Consider the following 21,512-nt stretch of genomic DNA (forward strand, 5'->3'; position numbering starts at 1 on the left):
AACCTCCTTGGGCCAGAATGACATGAGTAACCATTAGGAATATTTCATAAATTGCGATTGGTACCGTAAGTTTATAAATTTAACAATTATTGACAACGAAATTTGATTTCTCTTGTCAGTTCATTAAATCACTATATTAATTAATTCATCCAGAGAAATATGAACAGAAACAGATGTGAAATTACCAAGTAAGGCATAAAGTAACATGTTTACCGTCCTCCCTCACAATATGAAAATTTCGAAACGTGAAAGCTTGTAACACAACATAAAAGTCACTAAAGTTACCAGATTTAGTTACTCATGCTAAAAAAATAGAATATAGTCGGTTCTTTTGTTGGATGTTTTTTTTTGCATTGAATAGTAATTCTTCTTGTTTTTTCAGGCATTCAAATTTCAACAACTGGGAACAATGCCAATGGAATCTAAGGCCAGAATTCAATTGCGCAAAATTAATGAATTTTTAAATAACTTAGGTTTAAATTTTAACCAATTGGTAAAGAGCTTTGGGGAATTTATGACCATCCGTCATGAAATTGCCCATAGGAGGTCAGAAGGAAACCTTAAGGAACGGTTAATTCATCTTAAAGAAAACCTAGATTTTATTACTATCGCGGAATCAAAATTTTGAACATCACTTTTTGACATGGCAATGTAAATCAAGCTTTATTGTCATTGTGACTGACACACAAAGTAAATTTCTGACACTTGCTGAGTCTTTTATAAGTTTTAAAGTTATAAAGCCAAAGGACAGTTTACAATTTTTAAACGTCAATCAATTTGCTGTTCGAAATTTTGTTTCCGCGATAGTAATTCATTAAATTTAAATTAAGCTTGACTTCGTGTTTTTTTGTCAAAATTTGCCCATTTTCCCAAAGAATATTCCTTGGCCACTTCGCAACCATGCGAATTCCACTAACCACCACCAAGCCGCCCCATCCCCCCCCCTTAACTCACACTTTAAGCGAGTCTGTAACCAGCAGTCTGACGAACAGGTCACTGTATCGTCAAAACAAGCCTCAGAACAAATAAACATTGTAAAAAGCAATCAGTTAGTCTTTATTACACAAACGGTACGAAAAAGCTCGTATTCTCTTCATGGTCCTTCGAGCCGGATAATACAAATACATGTATCCGCAACATAACAAAACAGTGACTGTGCAAGTGCCCACTTTTGACGCCTGTTCCGAACCCAGCGGAAGTTTCCCATCGGCTACAGGAAAGCAGCAAGAGTCAGCAGTCCAACAGAAACTGCAATTCAAACAAGGCACCCACTTTTGACGCCTGTTCCGAATCTAGCGGAAGTTTCCCGTCGGCTACAGGAAAGCAGCAGAAGTCAGGGTCCCAGCAGAAATCGGTGAGTGGTTCCGAATTTCCATCATATTCCTTTTTTATCTGTTTTTGAGACTTGGTCTTAATTTGACTACCAATAAGATTGTATACATCGTCGGGTCATTTCAAAACCTCGCAAAATGGTCATAACCAGATCACAAACAAACGAGGATCCTCCGGTAACGGAAGAGACAGGTGGAAATGGAGATGGCACACCGTTCGAATCAATTTAATATTAGACGCATTGCGTATCAAACGCGACAGCATCAAAAACACCCTTGCACGCTGTCAAGCATGGGTCAATATAAACATATCTCAAGCCACTGCATCCGCGTTAAAAATTCGGTAAAATGATTTGTTAAAAGTCAAGGATCAATTTGACTCGATTCAATTAGAGATCGAATGCTCAGATAAAACCACAAGCGCTTTAGAATTCGACACTATCAGATCCATGTTTGAATTCACATACTACGAATTATGCGAAAAAATCGACAGACGTATCTCGGAATTAGAGCGTTATCAAGCGTCCACCTCCACTCCAAGAAGTGGTACCGAAACACAAACCGTCGCGGTTCAACTTGCTCGAATTGACATCAAACCCTTTAGTGGCCACTACACGGAATGGCTTCCATTTTTTAATACGTTCCAAACCTTGGTACACGAAAACCCAAAATTCACCAATATTCAAAAATTTCTCCACTTAAAAAATGCATTAAGGGGCGATGCCGCAAATTCGGTTAATGCGCTTCCAATTAGTGATATCAATTACGGGGCGGCTTGGCAATTGCTGCAAGATCGTTTTCAAAACAAAAGATTAATAGTACAACATCACGTTAATAATTTGTTCAACCTCCAACCAGTCGTTAAGGACTCGGCATCACCGTTGCGACAATTGTTGGACAATATAAATATTAATTTAGAAGCGTTAAAGTCTCTTGGTGTTAATGTTCAGGATTCGGATATGTTCCTTATTCATTTAATCACCACAAAACTCGATTTTATTTCCCGCAAAACATGGGAAGAATCACAAATCACAACAACTTTACCAACTAGACAAAAATTAACGGATCATCTCACTCAGAGATGTCATCTTTTAGAGGCATTGGAGATCAATAAAGCATTTCATTCCAAATTGTCCAGTAACACGCCACAGAAGTTTACATATCAAAAACCCGATTACAAGCCAAATGACAATAGGCAAAAATCGTCCAGTTTCGCTGTTGTTAACAAACATAAACCAAGCTGCGAATTTTGCAAACGCAACCACTTAATTTTTAACTGTAGTGAATTTCTCAATTTTTCAGTTGTCGATACAGCATACAGCGCAACAATGTAGATCACAACATTGTAAATTGTGCACTGAAAAGCACAATACGTTATTGCACCGGGAGTTTCAAGCCGCAAATACGGTAGTCAACATCGCCAAAAACACCGCTCCAAGTCCAATGCAAGTTTTGTTATCAACGGTGATGATTCAAATCAAAGACTCATATAACAATGTTCAGTTCTGTAAGGCCTTTCTGGACACTGGCTCTCAGTCCAATTTTATCACGACATCCATGTCCAAAAAACTTAATCTGAAAACCGAAAAGGTGAACAGACAGGTTACCGGTATTCAAAATTCAGTTTCACGGGTAAACGAAACGACAAATATTGAACTACACTCAATAACCGGGAAGTTCTCAATTTCAGCGGATTTCTTGGTAATTCCTACAATTACAAACAATTTACCATCCTTTTCGTTCTCAAAATCGCTAATCACCATACCTAAAAACGTTCAATTGGGAGACCCAAATTTCAACGTGTCGAGTCCAATCGACATGTTAATTGGCGCGCAATTATTTTGGTCTTTGTTCTGTGTCGGACAAATCAAATTAAACGACGACGGTCTTATCCTTCAAAAGACTTTATTGGGGTGGGTCATCGGCGGTCCCCTTTCATATCCAGCCTTTGCATCTCATAAACCAAGGGAAACACTTTGCAACCTTTCCACATCTGCACTCGAAAGGCAGGTAGACAGGTTTTGGGAACTGGAAAGCTATGGGTGCCATAAACCATCCTTGACCCAACAAGAGAGTTTCCACGAAACGGAATTCACAAATACCACCATACGAATGCCAAATGGGCGTTTTCAAGTGCGATTGCCCTTTAACGACTTAAAACCCGAACTTGGAGAGTCTCGCGACACAGCTATTAAACGTTTCAGCACATTAGAACAAAAATTCCGTAAACACAACTCACTGTGCGAATCGTACCATAATTTTATCCATGAATACCGCGCATTAGGTCACATGCGGCGCATCGGTACTCTTGATGAAATCAACGTTTCAATAAATCATTATTTCATTCCACATCACGCCGTATTTAAAAATGACGGACAGGGTCCAAAAATCAGAGTAGTTTTTGACGGGTCATCAAAAACCTCATCAGGGGTCAGCTTAAATGACGCGTTGTCAGTGGGGCCGAAAATTCAAAACAACATTTTGGAAATAATTTTAAGATTTAGGACTTTCAAGTACGCGTTTTGCGCAGACATTTGCAAAATGTACCGGCAAATCTTGGTCCATCCAGACGATCGCCAGTTTCAGAGAATTATTTGGAGAGACAATCCAAATGAATCTCTATCGGTCTACGAATTGTCTACCGTGACGTACGGATTGTCATCATCACCATATGCCGCGATCAAGTGTCTCCAGTTGTTGGCCGATCATGAGTCTTCTCAGTACTCAAAAATCTGTCAAATCATAAAAAACGAGTTCTACGTGGATGACGTGTTAACGGGTGGAAACACCGTCGCTGAAACTGTTTCCTTGCGCGACGACCTAATTAAGGTTCTATCAAAGGGATGTTTCGGATTAGCCAAATGGGCCTCAAACTGCAGAGAGGTACTACCTGCGCAATCTGTTCACCACCCGGACGACCCCGTCATAAATTTTGATTGCAATAATGCGGAATCAAAAACCTTGGGATTATTATGGAACTATTCTCAGGATACTTTCAAGTACGCAGTAATCGAGCCAAATAAGTTCCATTCAAAAATCACTAAAAGAAACATTTTGTCGGATTCAGCAAAAATTTTTGACGTTCTGGGATTGTTAGGACCTGTCACCATTAAGGCCAAACTTACCATTCAAAAACTGTGGGAATTAAAGGCAGGCTGGGATGAAAGTATTCCCGCGAATCTTCATTCAGAATGGGCCGGCTGGAAGAGCAATCTTTCAGCAATCAAGGAGGTCGCTATTCCCAGGTACATTTTCGATACCGAGGCCGTGACCACGGAACTACACTGCACTTTCTCTGACGCCTCTGAAAGGGCTTTTGGCGGGGCATGCTACGTTCGTTTGGTTCAGGCTGACGGTACAATTTCGATAAATTTACTTATCGCAAAAAGCATATCTCTACCGCGATTAGAACTTTGTGGTGCACTGCTGGTCGCCGAACTTGCAAAATCGGTAACCCATTCAGTAAGGATCAATTTTCACAAAATCTGTTACTGGACAGATTCAAAAATTGCCTTAGCGTGGATCTCCTCAAGTTCTAGCTGCCTAAAAACCTTTGTCGCAAACCGGGTAGCGGAAATTCAGCGACTGACAGATCCTAAACAATGGAGGCATGTCCCTTCGGCAAGCAACCCGGCAGACATTCTGTCGCGTGGTACAGAAGCCTCTCAATTAGTTACTAACCAAGTTTGGTGGCATGGACCTTCCTTCCTGCAATATAATGAAAACCATTGGCCATCAAAATCATTTAGCACTGATGGCGAATATTCAGAACTCCCGGAACAGAAAAAATCTTATCAATGTCTCACAGTCAATTCAACAAACCCCGAACTGTGGATCAAATTTTCAAGATTTGATAAACTTGAAAGACACGTCGCTTACTTGAAACGGTTCGTTTTCAATTGCCAAGCCATCACGGAATTGCGGAAAACGGGACCATTAACCCCTGAAGAATTAAACGACGCCCTCGTCACCATTTTACGATTAGTACAATCAATTGACTTTAAAACTGAAATTCGGGCACTCAAGAGCAATAGACCTCTAGAGCCCAACAGCAAAATTCTTCAGTTGAATCCTTTTCTCGATGACGTGGGTGTAATTAGGGTCGGGGGACGCTTAAACAACACCACACTCCTCCCACGAGATAAAATAAACCCTTACATTCTACCCAAAGATCATCATATAACGAAATTATTAATCAAAATGTATCATTTAGAGCTCCTTCATGCAGGAGCACAAACAACACTATTTACGTTGCGGTAACGTTTTTGGATACCTTGTGGGCGGAGCACCGTCAGGGGTGTCATTCGAAAATGCATTACATGCTTTAAGGTAAATCCACGAACTCAAACCGAATTAATGGGTAATTTGCCCAATTATAGATTGGAACCGGCCAGACCATTTTTACATACGGGTATGGACTACGCTGGTCCCATTTTGATAAACCTAACTCACGGTCGAGGCAAACCGAAAACGTCAAAATCATACATTTGCATATTCATATGCATGGTTACAAAGGCCATGCATCTAGAGTTGACACTTGATGCAACGACCACATCTTTTTTACAAGCATTAAAAAGATTTATCGCGAGGCGGGGAAGGCCCAGTCATATTTACTCGGACAACTCTAAAACGTTTGTGGGCGCCGACAACGAGTTGAAAACTCTATTTGAGTCTACCCAGTTCAAGTCAAACATAATAGAAAACGTGGCTTCCGACGGAATAAAATTTCACTTCATTCCACCTGTGTCTCCCCATATGGGAGGACTTTGGGAGTCTGCGGTTAAATTGACCAAACATCACCTAAAGCGTGTAATGGGAAATTCATTGCTTTTCCTGGATGAGATGTATACAGTCTTGAGTCAAATCGAGGCAGTCCTCAACTCGCGCCCAATTACACCTTTATCCAATGACCCCAAAGATCTATTGCCCCTTACCCCTGGACATTTCCTTATCGGGACCACACTAACTGCAATTCCAGAACCGGAACTAAGCTCGCTCACGGAAAATCGCCTGCCCCGTTGGCAGCGCGTTACAAGAATACAACAACAGTTTTGGAAGCGGTGGTCCACCGAGTATTTGAGTCAGCTCCAAACGAGAACCAAGTGGCGTCAAATAGGCAGCAAAAACATTGCAATTAACGATTTAGTCATCGTGAAGGAGGAAAACCTACCGCCCTTGGTGTGGAAGTTGGGCAGAATCATAGCGACACATCCAGGAGCTGATGGACTCACACGGGTCGTGTCCGTGAAAACCAACAGTGGAGTGCTCAAAAGACCAATTGTGAAGGTGTGCCCATTACCAAAAAATGACTATTAAACCGTCCCAACGTGTATGCGTGTAGTGACATGTGACGCTAATAAGTGGTGTTTTCTACATACTAGATTCGAGTGTATTATACCTTGTATAAAATTGTACAGTGTACATTATTACTATCCTATTGTTGTCACATATTTTGCATGTTAGTATTAGTCATTGCACGTTAGTTTAGGTTAGAATTAATCAATTTTCAATTGTTCATATTCAGTCAATTTTCATGTTTTTTGAAATCATACATTATCATTTCAAGGTGATGGAGGATGTTTAGTCTTAGCGGCACCGTTGTTCTTGTTCGGAAATTCGCAACCATGCGAATTCCACTAACCACCGCCAAGCCGCCCCATCCCCCCTTAACTCACACTTTAAGCGAGTCTGTAACCAGCAGTCTGACGAACAGGTCACTGTATCGTCAGAACAAGCCTCAGAACAAATAAACATTGTAAAAAGCAATCAGTTAGTCTTTATTACACAAACGGTACGAAAAAGCTCGTATTCTCTTCAGCCATAAATTTTGCAGGTATTTTACTTTTCATTATTTCGAAAAATCTTGGTTGGGTAAAGCGATCCACATTTTTTTTTCAGCATTTTTACTAACCTTGTGTTAAAAATTAAACTTTATTATTTACAAAATATAAAAATGTGTGACGGTTTAATATCACAAAATAAAAAAAAAACAATTTTAGTAAGTAGTTGTGTCACAAAAACAAATTTTACGTCGCCATCGTTACTTAGGTGTAATAATAATTTTTTTAGACAATGTAAAATCCTAACAATTAGGATGTGAATGAAGTTGTGATAATATCATGTCTAATATTCAATTGGATATGCAAAAAAAATAGCTAAAAAATTAAGAGTATTGATTGTTAATCAGAATAAGAACAATTTCTATAAGGGAACAAAAATTGTTTTTATAGTAAATCCGATTTTATAAACGAGTAAGTCGATATGTCAGCCTATTTTTGAGGGATGTTTATAGACAATACCAACGCTCGAGCATCGACCGTCTTTTGTTTAATGAAAACGCTCAAAAGTCAAAATGCGTTATTCGTTATTAAATTTAAGCGTTGGACGATCGAGCGTAAGAAATAAATTTAGATACAATTGTTATGTACGCTATAATTAAATTCGGACAAAGACCTGAGCCTGCTTCCCCACAGACGCGTAAAAGCGTAACGCGTAGATCACGTGAACCTATTAGAACCAACCAATTGAGTGTTCTTGTTTACCGAAGCGACCTCTAGTGGCCGGCATATGCATTATGGTCACGTGATGACGAAGTGTGATAGTTGTTGAATACATAGGCGCAATCCTACGGAGTTTTGGAGTTTAGGTTCTTTGTTTTCATTATTTTATTTTGCGTTCAACTCAAATGCGGTAATAATAAGTATGGCAACCAAAAAGGACTATAGAAAATCAAATGCCAACTGTTGCGTTTATGGGTGTAATGCTGTTTACAACAAAAATCCCGATTTCATCGTTTCCCGCCTGGAGAGCAAAAGGTAGTACAAGAAGATGAATTTGGCGAGTCTTCACTTGTAAGTCGTAGAAAAGTGTGGGAAACTAAGTTGAAGATGGGAAAATCTGTGACTGTAAATATGAGAGTTTGTTCGCGACACTTTGATGAAACGGATTATATGACTCCAAGTGAGGGTAAGTAAGTAAATGAAAGAAATATTAAACGACGTACCCATTTTAAATTATGACCTTTTTTATAACATTTATGTTCTTTTTAGAAGGCTACGCTAAATAGTTATTTAAGCATTAAGAGCGGTAGGTGCGTTTTACCGATTGAGGGCAAATGTGTGTCCGAAATCGGACGCACCTAACGCTCGTGATGCTTATGACGTTTTTTGCACGAGGGCATTAATTTGCATTGTTTTAAATAATAAAATTGGTGAGAAAAAAATGGCATTGCAGCTTTTAAAAGTTGCCTTTGATTCGTTGTTATGGATATACAATTTTGATTTCAAACAAGCTCCGCCATATTAAATTTTTGCTGGTTTCGGCGTCGTTTGCTTCGAAAAATCTAATTATATTATCTCCTGCATCAATAATGAGTGAAAGTGAAAGTGAAAACAACGAAAACATTGAATTAGGAGCTGCATGGAAGATTGGTTGCAGTGCGGTGATCCCAGAAAAGTCAAAAGATCGTTATCAAAATACTTACGATAACTTCAAGCAGTGGTGCAACAAAAAGAAGCTAAATGAGTTTAATGAAAAAGTGCTGCTGGCCTATTTCGTTTATCGCAACGAAAAGCTAAAATCTCCAGGCAGTTTATGGTCGGAATATTCGATGCTGAAATGTACGATTTTCCTCAATAATTCTATCGATATTTCGAAGTATGCGACATTAATTGCCTTTCTTAAGAGAAAGACATCTGGGTGGAAACCAAAAAAATCGAAAATCTTCACTAAAGAAGATCTTTTAAAATTTTTGACTGAAGCACCAGATAACGAATATTTAATTCTAAAGGTTAGTTGTGATTTCATTATTAAATATCTATTTTTAAATAATTTGTTTTATTAGGTCGCCATGATTTTTGGGATTGCGGGTGCTTGTAGACGAGAAGAGCTTTACAACATAAGAGTTACGGATATAGAAGATCAAGGATTGTTAATTATAGTTAAAATACCTTTCATTAAGACAAACACTTCAAGATGCTTTACAGTTACCAATAGTAAAGATGAAATAATCGACTATCTTGAAATTTATCGTAAATATGCTCGTCTTCGCCCAAAGAATGCTGCTTGTGACAGATTCTTCATGAAATTCTCCAACGGAAAGTGCTACAATCAAGTTGTTGGAAGAAATACCATTGGTAGTTGGCCATCAAAAGTTGCAAAATATTTAAATCTGAAAGATTCTTCTCTTTACACTGGACATGCATTTCGACGAAGCTCGGCAACACTTCTAGCTAATAAAGGCACAGAGGTTTTAGGACTAAAACGTCACGAAGGATGGCAATCGACGAAGGTTGCAGAATCATATGTTGAGGATTCTCTACAAAACAAAATCGAATGTGCCGAAAAAAATTTGCATGACGAGAGCTATAAGAACATCAGAGAAGTTCCCCAAAGCACATCAAATTCTGTTGATAATTCAACAAATGTTTCTTCACTCCTTACGGTACCTTCTACTTCTAGTGCTTATTGTTTAAGTAATACTAATTGTAATACAAGTAACGTCCCTGTTGTTTATAATAACTGTACTTTCAACATTAATACAAATAAACAATAATTTCTTAATCAACTTAGCCTTGCATTTACTGCCCATGACAAACAAAAATAGTTACCGATCAGTCGTCGGTAAATTTATTCTACTGCCTTCCTAGCAACCCTCGTAAATATGCAAAAATGCCCGATCGTGCAAAAAATAAATTTAAACCACTAGCGAATCAGTCAGACTCCGATCTCAGTGATGATGAAGAATCCACTTATGAACTACAAGAAGAAATGATCACAGATGCAAGACCCAATAAAGAAGAAAAAGCGCCCCCAATTATCATTCACGAAAGATGCAAAATAGAAAATATATTCGCAATGATGGACCATTTTACCGAACAAGAGGCTGAAATAAAATTTACGCAAAAAAGTACAATAATAATGGCCAAATCCATAGAAGATTTGAAGTCGATAAAAATCGCATTATCAAAAAATGATCTGGAAATTGTGTCTCAAAATGCTGAATGTCTTGAAGAACTCCAAATCGAAGAAACATTTTGAGCTCGAATATTGAAAAACTTCTGGTAAATTCTTCTGTTGTTTCTTGAATTTGACATTTCTCAAAAAATCTTGCACAGACGAAACAATGGAATTTAAAAAAGCCAATGTGGAAGAAAATGTAATGAAAAAACTGAAAGGCCGTCATTTCTTTCTTGAAATTTTGTTCTTTTCTAAACATCATAATTAGTACATTTGCAGATGAGAAAAGAATCAATTTCTCCACATGTTGTGAAAAGGCAGCAATGTCATTGAAGACGCAGCGTCTTTATCCACTTGAACAATGAAAATCCTTTTTGTTGCGACTACTAAATGCAAACAGATAAAATCCTGATAACTGTGCTAAAAACACAGATAACCTTTTAGCTTGGATTCATATCTGATTCGTGTTTTAAAATCAAATATTAATCTCTCAAATTAAAATGTAAAACTGGCTAAAACAAAAAAGACCACGAATCCCAAAAGCGAATTATGATCATTGAAACTGTCGATAAATAACACAGAAAAGTAAGAGAGGAACAAACAATAGTGTGTGAGTTGTTTAATGAATATGTTTTAATAAAGCAATATGTAGCCAAAGAAAAGTTATGTGAGTGGCAGAAAAACAACACCAAAGTTAGTGACCGGTGAAATGAAAAACACAGATAAAAGCAGATACAATTCAAACTATGACGAGAGCTATGATTATGACAAAAATTAATATTAATATGAATTAAAAGCAATCCAGTCCATCCATATAAAAAATATTTTTTTAAAGAATATGGAATTGGGTTCTTTTTTTATAGAATTTATGACTGTTTTTCTTTTGGTATATTTGATATAATTTATCGTTTGTTGTTTTAATGTATTTTATGTTCCCTTGTTTTCTTAACTTTTTTAAGTCTTTAATGTCTTTATTTGTTACATTCGTTTTTTTATAATATGCATAGAACACTGTTATTAGGAGGTAAAAACTACTGATTTCAAATACTCTGGCATCGGGCATCATTTATGGCTTTGACTTCAACGTTGTTTTAAAATTTCTTGGACTTTCCAACATTTAGTGGTATTGAATTCACTCCAGCTAAAACCTAACCACTTTGAGGGTGATTATGCCATTCCATTGTGGGATTAACTCTCGAATCTTAAAGTCACTTCAGCACTCAGTGTCGTCATTGTGAAATTTAGATAAATATGCCATTCTGATGTAGGATGAAATTTCTTTAGAATCATCATTAACATATAATGAAAAGAATGACATAATTGAAGGCTTTGAAGATGTGGGAAGTAGTAAGGATTCTCCAAAGTCAAACAAGATTGCCGACCATGCTATGGTTTTCATGTTGCGTGGTATCCGTAAGAAGTGGATGCAGCCAGTGGCTTAATTTTTTAGTGAATCAGGCATGAAGACATAAAACATAAAAGAAGTGGTAAGAGCTGCTCGAGCTGCAGCTATAAAAATTAATAAAACTCACCACTAACACAGCTGCAATCAACTCTTTAATAAAAGACACTGAGATGTGTCTGAAAACTTGGAAAGTTAAATATAAAGTATTGTTGAAAAAATTTTTTTGTAAATAGCATATTTCTTGAGATATTGAGTAGTATTACTGTGTTAATTTGGCAACACTGTTACTACCTGTGTACCTATAAAGGTTAATTTTTATGAAACTTGCTACTTAGTAACTTGCATTTTTGAATTCCGAATTAATAAATGATTCATGATTTCCATCGCACTTCCCAACAACTAGGTACATTGCACAAGACTCGTTTGCAGAAAATTTTACCATGTGAATGTATGCAAACAAGAAAATGAAAACTTAACAAAAGTCAATTTCATTTCAACTTTTGCAGTTTTCGTAGTTTTATGTTTTTAACAAAGATGTGATTATAGGGTGTTGCCATGTTGTATAAACAACCTTTTTTTCAAATTTAACACTTTCAATACCCAATAGTAATGACGTTTTGATTATTAAAATTGGTTGCATTCGTTGCAAATGCTTTAAAACTTCATTATTATGGTTACAGCTTTCTTTAAAGTTTACTGAATTTCCTAATAAAAAGGTATTTATCTGCTTGCTACAACTGCTTCTATCTTAAGGCTATGTCCTACCTCGGCCGAAGTGCATAGGAAATAGCGCAAAACGCCATTACTTTTTACGGCCGCAAATTAAGAGTTGGAGTTTTAATTTTTTTTGTACGTGTAGACAATATCGAAATGTACACGGGAAACTCTGTGATTTTCAAAAATTCTTTATAGATTTATTTAAAAAAAATAAAAACTGAAAAAACGCCATGTCGTTTTACGGGCACAGTTTTAGGAATTTTAGCTTGAACTACGACTTGATAGATAGAGAATTGTATTCTACACCCGGGAAACTCCTTGATTTTTTTCAATTATGAATAGTTATTTTAGAAAAAAATAAAATGTAATGTAAAAATGGTCCCCAATTTTCTAAAAGTCGGCAACCAACACTTCAAAATACAAATGATTTACAACCCCTCACAGCAGGGGTCTCTAATCCTAATGACGGTTCGAGGACTACGGCTCGACCGAGTCGGGATTGACCATTGGAACCCCAACCAGAGACCTACCCAACCAGATACCTACTCACTACCGAGAGCTGAAGATCATGAATCCCATAACATTTTAATTTCATTCTTATCAAGATTATTATTACTAAATTTTCTGGCCAGGCTAAAGCTCGTTCAATTACCAACGAACGAAAATTCTAATTATCAAATAAAATACACTCAATTAAAAAAATAATAAATTTGCAACTCTATTCACTGACTGCATAAACGTTTTGTACAAAATGGAGTTTTGAAATGATAAAATTTGAATTTCATTTAATTGGCCATTTTTCTTACAAAAGTACTCCGCACAATTTTCGTGATTGCCAAAAATGTGTTGTAGGCCATTCAAAATATCTTTCTTCAAATTAGCTATCTTCTCTTGTAGTGGACAATCTTCATTTTTTCTAAATTTAATTGCGCAAACCACAGAGGTTCGAAACTTCAAAAAATTTCGTAAATTTGTGACCGTCCGCGGTGTTTTGGCAATTTCCCTAATCTTATTGCAATAATTACGCAAAATATGATTCCGACATTCAATTTTTTCTATAAAATATGCCGGACCATACAGCTTCCGTATTCTATTTTTTTTAAAACACTGCTGTCGCTATCGCCAATTATTCTTTTACATATATCTTAAATTGTGGTGTTTTAACGACTTTTCAAACCCTTCTAAAATTATGGCAGCTTCCATTATTCGACTTCTTACCCTTCTTATAAAGATAAACAAAGCTCCCCTCTTTTTTTTTAAATTACCTAGTTAACTCCTTCGGATTGGCACATTTCTAAGAAGTAAAATTCTGGTTTGCTAATGTTATTTGCAATCAGTGTTTACAAATATTTAATACTTTTAAAATAAAAATTTCTGAAAGAAAATATCTTATCTTTCGTATAATTGAGATGCACTCTTGTTTTGAGACGTCAAATTTTGAGTTATCTATTGGATCTCAAAATCTATCCTTTGGATTTCAAAAATATGTACCTAAATAGTAATTCAGTAATCGCTATGCTTTTTCCAAATGTTAGCTTTGATCTTTATTGATTTATCAACTATAAATTCCAACTCAAATACATGTGTCCCTGAACTCGCGCCCCTGAGAGAAAGGGCTTATGGAGGCAACAATTCTGAACCAAAATTTTGAAACCATAATTTTTTAACTCAAAAAATAACCGAGATAAGACAAAAAATCTGTAGCCAATCCCGAAGCTGAACAGAATTTGAATCATCCATTGGTCAGTTAAACATTAGACTCTCGTTGCCTAGGAAATTGGGATGGCCATTTACTCCACTTCTCGAATAAGCTTTCGGGATTGGTTGTCAACTTTTTATCAATTCTCGAATACTATTAAACTTAGTCAATTTTTGTTTTAAAATTTACCATCTGTATTGTTGTCGGCACCCTCCCTTGCTCTCTGGGGCGCGAGTTCTGGGACACTCTGTATAAGATACATTTCAATTTTCGAGATGCAAAAATAGTAAGGTAGTAAGGCTAAGTATTTTTTTTGATCCAAGATTTTTATTGTTTGTTAGTTTGTTGCAAATTAATCTCATATTTTCCAAAGCGATGAAAATAAAAAATAAGTAAATAAATTAATAAATAAATAAATAAAAAAATAAATAACAACACATATATGTACTTACAAGTGGCACACTAATCTTGAAAGGAGGTAATTGGGTGGTCCCCCAGAATACAAAAAAAAATGTTGAAAAAATTGCAATTCTCTATTTTTGCAGGAGGACCAAAAGAAAATTAGGAAAATGGCAACATTGCTGCACTGTTCCTCCAATAATTTAAATTTCTAATATTCAAAGCCATAGTAACCTCGGTGTTGTATTGTTGGCGTTAGTCGGTCAGGTCGGTTCATGGACGAGTAATATAACTATGGTTTCATGTGAACGATGTCACACTGATAGAGATTGTTGATTACAAAATTTTATAAACAGTTTTCTGCCATTTGTAACAAGATTTTTTCGATTTTTTTTTGCACCATGCCTTTGCGTAAAATGTCCTTTAAGTAAAAATTTTTTCTGAACCTAAAATTACTGCCCAGAAATCGTTAATTTTGGCATTAAACTTTTCCTCTTTAATCCATAAAAAAGACATGATTTTTTTTAACATTTTTCTGGTGATCTATGGCATTGTTCGATGATACACTATCACAGTGGTGCGCGACTTTCAGGACACCTGTATATATCGAGAGATCAAATAAAAACTCACCCTCCTCAGTTGGGTTTGTTTCTTTTGATTCTGTCATGTGAAGTGTCACATTTTAAAGACAATTTAATATTATACTTGGAATTCTTCTAGAAGAATGGATTAGCTTTCTTGCTTTTAGGACTCTACCTGAAAACTGGTAATGACTATGGTTTCTTCGCAAACCGCACTCTAATTTCTCTACCTATCAAAGCACATTTACACATATTTGAAAACTAATTTTGTTTTCGAAAATAGTTTACATGAAATATTTTATTTTATTTGGAAGTGCTGAAAACACACATGCGCCAGATTTTTAAATTTGTTGCAATGGATTTTATTAATAACAGCGTAAACATTCAAGCAAAAGAAATAACAAGATGGGAAAACATCTTTATTTTATTCATTTCAATTTATTATCATTAATGATAATTTTCCAATACATTCAATTAATTTCGAGGGACATCGTATTTAGAAATAAGAAAAATCTGTGAAACAAACTCCGAACCAAGGCAAACTTATCTGCCTGGTTTATTGCTGTACTGCCGTAGAAAATATGCTAATTTTACAGACGATTTTCACCCTTATGGATGATTGGCATGTGTCAAATGGTTTGTATGTTGGGTTGCATATTTTTCAAAACACGAATTTTAGTTGAGGGGTAGAACAGCCTTAAGAAGTGAAACTGATATAAGAACAAAAAACACGTTTTTATGTTTGTGGGGCCCTTAAGAACACCATCCTAGACCAGGGCAGCTGTTTCATCATAAATATCAAAATACCACAAGCTGTCCAGTTGTGGTAGCACTCAAATTTTTATGATTTTATTGTGGCTCAAACCCACTTGGTGGAACCATAAAGGGCCCCATAAACCTCGTTCTTGCACGACGGTTTTGAACGACGGTTATTAATAATATGGTTTGATACTTTTTTATACTCCCAGCCTACACAATGCTCTTTTAAAATATGTTTTGGCTGTTGAATTTTTATACTCCCAGTCTTCACAATGCTCTTTTAAAATATGTTTTGGCTGTTGAATGCTTATTTTTAATAATATGGTTTGATACTTTTTTATACTCCCAGCCTACACAATGCTCTTTTAAAATATGTTTTGGCTGTTTCACCTTTTTACATACATACACATACATTTGAGGCTTCTCTGTCACCAACAACACAGGTGGGTTTTCATTAACAAGTTGGAGACATTGTTACGTGTTTTGTAACAACAAAATGGTGCGGCTAGGCTCAGGGAGACGGGCTGGGTTCAGTAGACGCAAGTGGCAACTACAATGGGCGCCACCAGTTTCTACGACAGCAGTAAAGAGAGAAACTGGAAGCTCTTTACTTTAAGCGTTTAATAACAAAATGAAAAGTTACAAAAGTTAAATTATACTACGTTAAGACTAAAATGAAAGATATTAAGTTAAAAGTTAAATTTAAATGATACTAAGTTGAAACGAGAGTAACGATAAATTGCTAGGTTGAAATGTTAGTTAAGTTACAAAAGGGGACTTAGCCTTGCTGGTCTAGGTGCTATCGACGAGGATCGATCGACGTGACTTGGTGAACCTCGCTGGTGGTGCTAGTCCTTTAGAACTCGATCTGGGTAAAAGGGATCGACGAGCCTGGAGTCGAGAGTCGAAAGTCGAAAGTCGAAAGTCGAAAGTCGAAAGGCGAAAGTCGAAAAGCGGAAGTCGAAAGTCGAAAGGCGTCGATGAGATTCAACGATGTGGCAGGGTTGGTCCCACACAACAGGAAAACCCTACGTGGTCAAGACAAATTAGCGGATGGCCCACGTGGAACGAAAATACGAAAAGGGTAGCTAGTTACCTTTAAAAGGGTTTCTCCGGCTTAGGACGACGAGGGTGTCGCAGTCAACGTGGCGCACAAAAGGGTTTCTGTCCCCAACCTTCGAAAGGGGCTAACGATGGGGCAGAACGACGAAGACCACGTTGGATGGTGAACGATTTCGATTTATGTGTTCAACACCACACTCGTCATGGGCACAGCTACGAGACGACTAACATGGCTCCCGGAAGACGACGAAAAGACGAAAAAACTAAGGCCAATAGAAAGAGTGCGCGAAGAAAATCTATAATGAAAAACCTAACCGTTTGAATCTCGCGCGCATAGTACCAACTGCAGTACCTCCGCTCTGTCAAAAGAGAGCTGTCATTCAAATGAGGTTAAGTCGATGTAAACAATGGAAGGTACTAACGATTTCCACGAAACTGCAATTGTTACTAGCGAGTTGTTCAGCACGATGGTATGAGAAACTAATAAAGAAAGACTAAGTTCGAATTACAGGTTAGAAGCGAAACGAAGACGAGCACAAGGTACAAATCGAAGAGGGCACTAAAAGCCAATATTAGATCTGCCCAGGATCAATATCTGCACTACGGCGTGGCAACGAAATAAAGAACGATGACGATGACTAACGAAACGAAGGAATTAACGAGAAGACGAAGGAACGTGAGCTTAACGCTACGATGCCTAGCGCTCACCTAGACATCGGTAAGGGCGTTGAAACGACCTATCAGCCCGCCCTTCTAGGCTGATAGGAAACCGAACGAATGACAAAAATTAACGTAACACCCCCCCCCCACTTCCAATAGGAATTTCCTGGTAGAAATTCACTACTAGTGCTGGAGAGGCAGTCAATACCGTAATAGTTACAGGTACAACGAAAGATAAAGTTGATGAGAACGATAGCTAAACTAAACTAAACTAATCTAATTTGGAGTAAGCGGAGGGGTGTATGCCTTTAAATCCTTAATGTGCCAGCGGCGTTGCCCTTTATTCTCATCTCCGTCGAGAACATACGTGCCATAACCGATTTTTTTGGAGACGCGAAAAGGACCGAGATAACGAGGTGCCAACGAGGATGAGTACCCTTTTGTCGCATCGGAAAGCGTGTAGTTCTTCCTCCAAACCAGATCGCCTGGTTGGAATTCTACATGTCGACGGCGGAGGTCGTACGTACGAGCGGACCTTTCGAAGGCTTTTGCGAGACGATCTTCTACTATTTTATAGTATCCCTTAAGTTGTTCGCTTAAATCATGCCGCGGTCCAAAACTAATATCCGTTGTCCCTTGCAATTTCCCAAACAACGATCCTGCTACGACGTACTCGCGACCAAAATTAAGCTTAAATGGGGTGAACCCAGTTACTTCGTGCCGGGAGGTGCGAATCGCGCACGCAAACTTCTTTAGGTGGATATCTCTCACGAAAGCTCGGATCATGGACTTCAGGGTTTGATTCGACCGCTCGGTGGGATTACTTTGTGGGTGGTACACCGGATTGTAACGCATAGTAATACCATAGCGTTTGGCCATGTCCTTGAAAGCAGCTCCGGTGAACTGCTTACCGTTATCCGCAAGAATGAGCTGAGGCGCGCCGAATAGAAGGACGATTTCATCTTCGATGGCCCGGGTGACATTTTTGGCGGTGGCTTTCCGTAGGGCAAAAGCACGACAAAATTTCGAGAAGAGGTCATGCACGACGAGAACGAAAGTGTTCCCCTGTTTTGACCGAGGAAACGGTCCGATCAGATCGGTAGAGATAATTTTCCACGGTCGATCAGCACGAGGGTTGGGTGCGAGGAGTCCCTTTGGAGGTAGATGCTCGGGTTTGGTTGCCTGGCAAGTAGGGCACCCACGAATATAACGAATGATGTCCGCACGCATACGAGGCCAATAGTAAAGACCTTTTATCCGATGATAAGTTTTAAATACACCAAGGTGTCCACACTCCGGGGAGTCGTGGTTAGTCCGAATCGCATCATTCCGAAGTTCTTTCGGCACTACGCGCTTCCACGCCGTGGGGTCGTCGGGAGTCTCCCCGCGATTGTTAGAGAAGTATTTGTAGAGTTGGTGACAGACAACTCTCCACTTATGGTATTCCAGCGGCTCTTCGACTACTTGTCGAAGCATCTTCCGATACCAATGATCCTGCGCGGGGGATTCTACGGTTATAACGCGATTTCCCGGCGCCTGAATGTTCTCTACCGCTGCTAACTCGACATCCGGGTTTACTACTCGACTCAGCGCATCCGGCACTACGTTGTGCTTCCCTTTCCGATGAAGGATGGCAAAATCGAAAGCCTGTAACCGTAACGCCCATCTACAGAGTTTACCGGTGGGATTCTGCAAGTTCTGCAGCCATATCAGTGAATGGTGGTCGGTGATGACTGTGAAGTGGTACCCCTCCAAGTACCCCCGGAATCGCTCTACCGCCCAGATAACCGCCAGGCACTCCTTTTCCGTGGTACTATAATTCCGCTCTTGCGCCGAGAGGGACCTACTTATATAACTAATGACGTGTTCACCGTCCGGATAGGTTTGCGTCAACACTGCTCCGATCCCGTAGGCACTCGCGTCTGTTTGAACCGTAAGTGGTAGGTCGAAATTTGGGCTATATAGGATTGGGGCCGAAATCAAAAGCTCCTTAACTTTCAAGAACGATTGTTCACAAGCGGGCGTCCATTCAAAGCGTCGATTTTTCTTCAAGAGGTCTGTCAGAGGCGTTACGAGTGATGCGAAATCCGAAATAAAACGCCGATACCACGAGGACATACCCAAGAAGCGACGAACATCGCGAACGGTTTGCGGGCGAGGTATATCCACAATAGCCGATACCTTCCCAGGATCGACATGCAACCCGCGATTATCCACGACATACCCCAGATAATTTAGTGACGACCGACAAAATTTGCATTTATCCCGGTTTAGGGTTAATTTTGCACTCGACAACCGATGGGGACCTTACCTAGAATGTCCATATGTTGCTCGAAGGACGGGGTGACAATGATGAGATCGTCCAGGTATTGAAATACGAAGGGTTCAAGATCATGTCCGACGACCTGATCGATGATGCGTTGAAATACCGCCGGAGCGTTTGTTAGTCCGAAAGGAAGACGACGGAACTGAAACAACCCTCGGCCCGCAACTGAAAACGCCGTATACGGTCTACTATCCGGGGCCACGGCGACTTGCCAATAAGCCGATTTAATATCCAAGGATGTCAAGTACCGCGCGTTGTGGAGTTTATCGAGGATGGTGGATATTCTAGGTAGAGGGTACGCGTCCTTCGCGGTGACCTTATTGAGTTTCCTATAATCTACGCAGAAGCGATAGGACCCGTCCCTCTTCCTGATCATCACCACCGGGGACGACCAAGCGCTCGTTGAGGGTTCTACGACGTTGTTATCAAGCATATGATCCAATTCCGCGTTGATGGCCTCCTGTATCTTTGGGGACACAGGGTAGTTGCGCTGCTTGATCGGGTTATCGTCAAGAAGGGTAATGCGGTGCTCGACCCCTTTCACGCATCCGATTTCCGTACCGCCGTTTTTGAAACCATTCTCTATTATCTTGTTCAGGATCGATCGCTGCTGCACTGTCAGTGCGGGGTTTTGAGGAACCTCCACGGAGGCTGCCTGCACTGGCGAAAACTGCCACGAGTGGCTACGCAAGTCCGGAACTATCCCCATTCTAAGCCAAAAGTCCGCTCCTAAAATTAGTTCGTGCGGTTATGAAGGGACCTGTGCCACTTCCAGAAGAACTACTCGATCCCGAAGTTTGAAAGGTAGCGACACGGTACTCGAAATCTGGTGCCGGCTTCCGTCGGCGATAGTGCACTGGTCATTTTCTCCTAGGAGACGATTTGTCTTCAAGCGGATGTTCCGAAAACGTTCGATTCCTGCTTTTCCTAAGATGGTGCAGCTAGCTCCGGAGTCAAGTAACCCCAACAAACGTATCCCGAAGCACGAAACCTCTAGATGCGGCCGAATGTCCCCAGACTTACTTTGCAAAATGTAGTTAACGATAGTACCGACCGGAGATTTCTCGAATAATTTGACCGGGCTCGCAAACGGGGCCGACCAGAGCCGATCTACTGCTGGGTCCCCTTTGCGTTTCCCGACTCCGCACAGGACGGGCAATTCCTCAGTGTGACGTTAGGTCGTTTGCACCGATAGCACATGATCCCCTTTTTGGATCGGCATTCAGCGGCGCGGTGACCAGCTTTGTCGCACTTCCAGCAACGAATTGAAGGCGACGGTCGCGACGACGGCATGGATGCGCCTACCCTCGATGTGCTAGGTAGCGCAGTTACCGTTTCTCGTGGTTCGACGGCTTCCACCGTTCTAGAAGGCGTTCTCGATTTATACCCTAGGTCTCTCTCGATACTATTTTGGTCTCGCGGCAGCTTATAAGCATCTGCCGACGATTTGCAGTGCTCCAATGTCCGACAGATGTGAACTAGTTGCTCCAACGACGGGGTTTGTGTTAAAGCTAGATGCATCTGGTAAAACGGCGTTAAATTTTTGCGAATTACGTCCATTTGGAGAGTGGCCGGAACAGCCGTGTTCAACCGCGCGAATAGATTTACCATACAC

General features: G+C 39.4%; 1 protein-coding gene across 1 annotated transcript; it reads left to right on the forward strand.

Moving 5' to 3' along the window:
* Positions 1-409: 409 nt before the first annotated feature.
* LOC148166053 (uncharacterized) lies at positions 410-6,647 on the forward strand. Its single transcript, XM_088049462.1, has 8 exons — positions 410-570; positions 752-782; positions 831-1,127; positions 1,194-1,354; positions 1,432-1,627; positions 1,700-2,609; positions 2,653-5,587; positions 5,618-6,647. The coding sequence occupies exons 1-8, from the start codon at positions 410-412 to the stop codon at positions 6,645-6,647; spliced, it is 5,721 nt and encodes a 1,906-aa protein (XP_087905588.1).
* The last annotated feature ends 14,865 nt before the right edge of the window (positions 6,648-21,512 follow it).

This window comes from Gnatocerus cornutus, unplaced genomic scaffold (assembly GCF_029298725.1).
Source record: "Gnatocerus cornutus isolate USDA-ARS CGAHR unplaced genomic scaffold, icGnaCorn1.1 ctg00000033.1, whole genome shotgun sequence".
Classification (NCBI taxonomy): domain Eukaryota; kingdom Metazoa; phylum Arthropoda; class Insecta; order Coleoptera; family Tenebrionidae; genus Gnatocerus; species Gnatocerus cornutus.

Coding starts and splice junctions, on each gene's coding strand:
- LOC148166053 (XM_088049462.1), top strand. CDS start 410: ATGCCAATGGAATCTAAGGCCAGAATTCAATTGCGCAAAATTAATGAA. Junction 1,128..1,193: donor GCCGGATAATACAAATACAT/GTATCCGCAACA, acceptor TTCCGAACCCAG/CGGAAGTTTCCCATCGGCTA. Junction 1,355..1,431: donor CAGGGTCCCAGCAGAAATCG/GTGAGTGGTTCC, acceptor ACTACCAATAAG/ATTGTATACATCGTCGGGTC.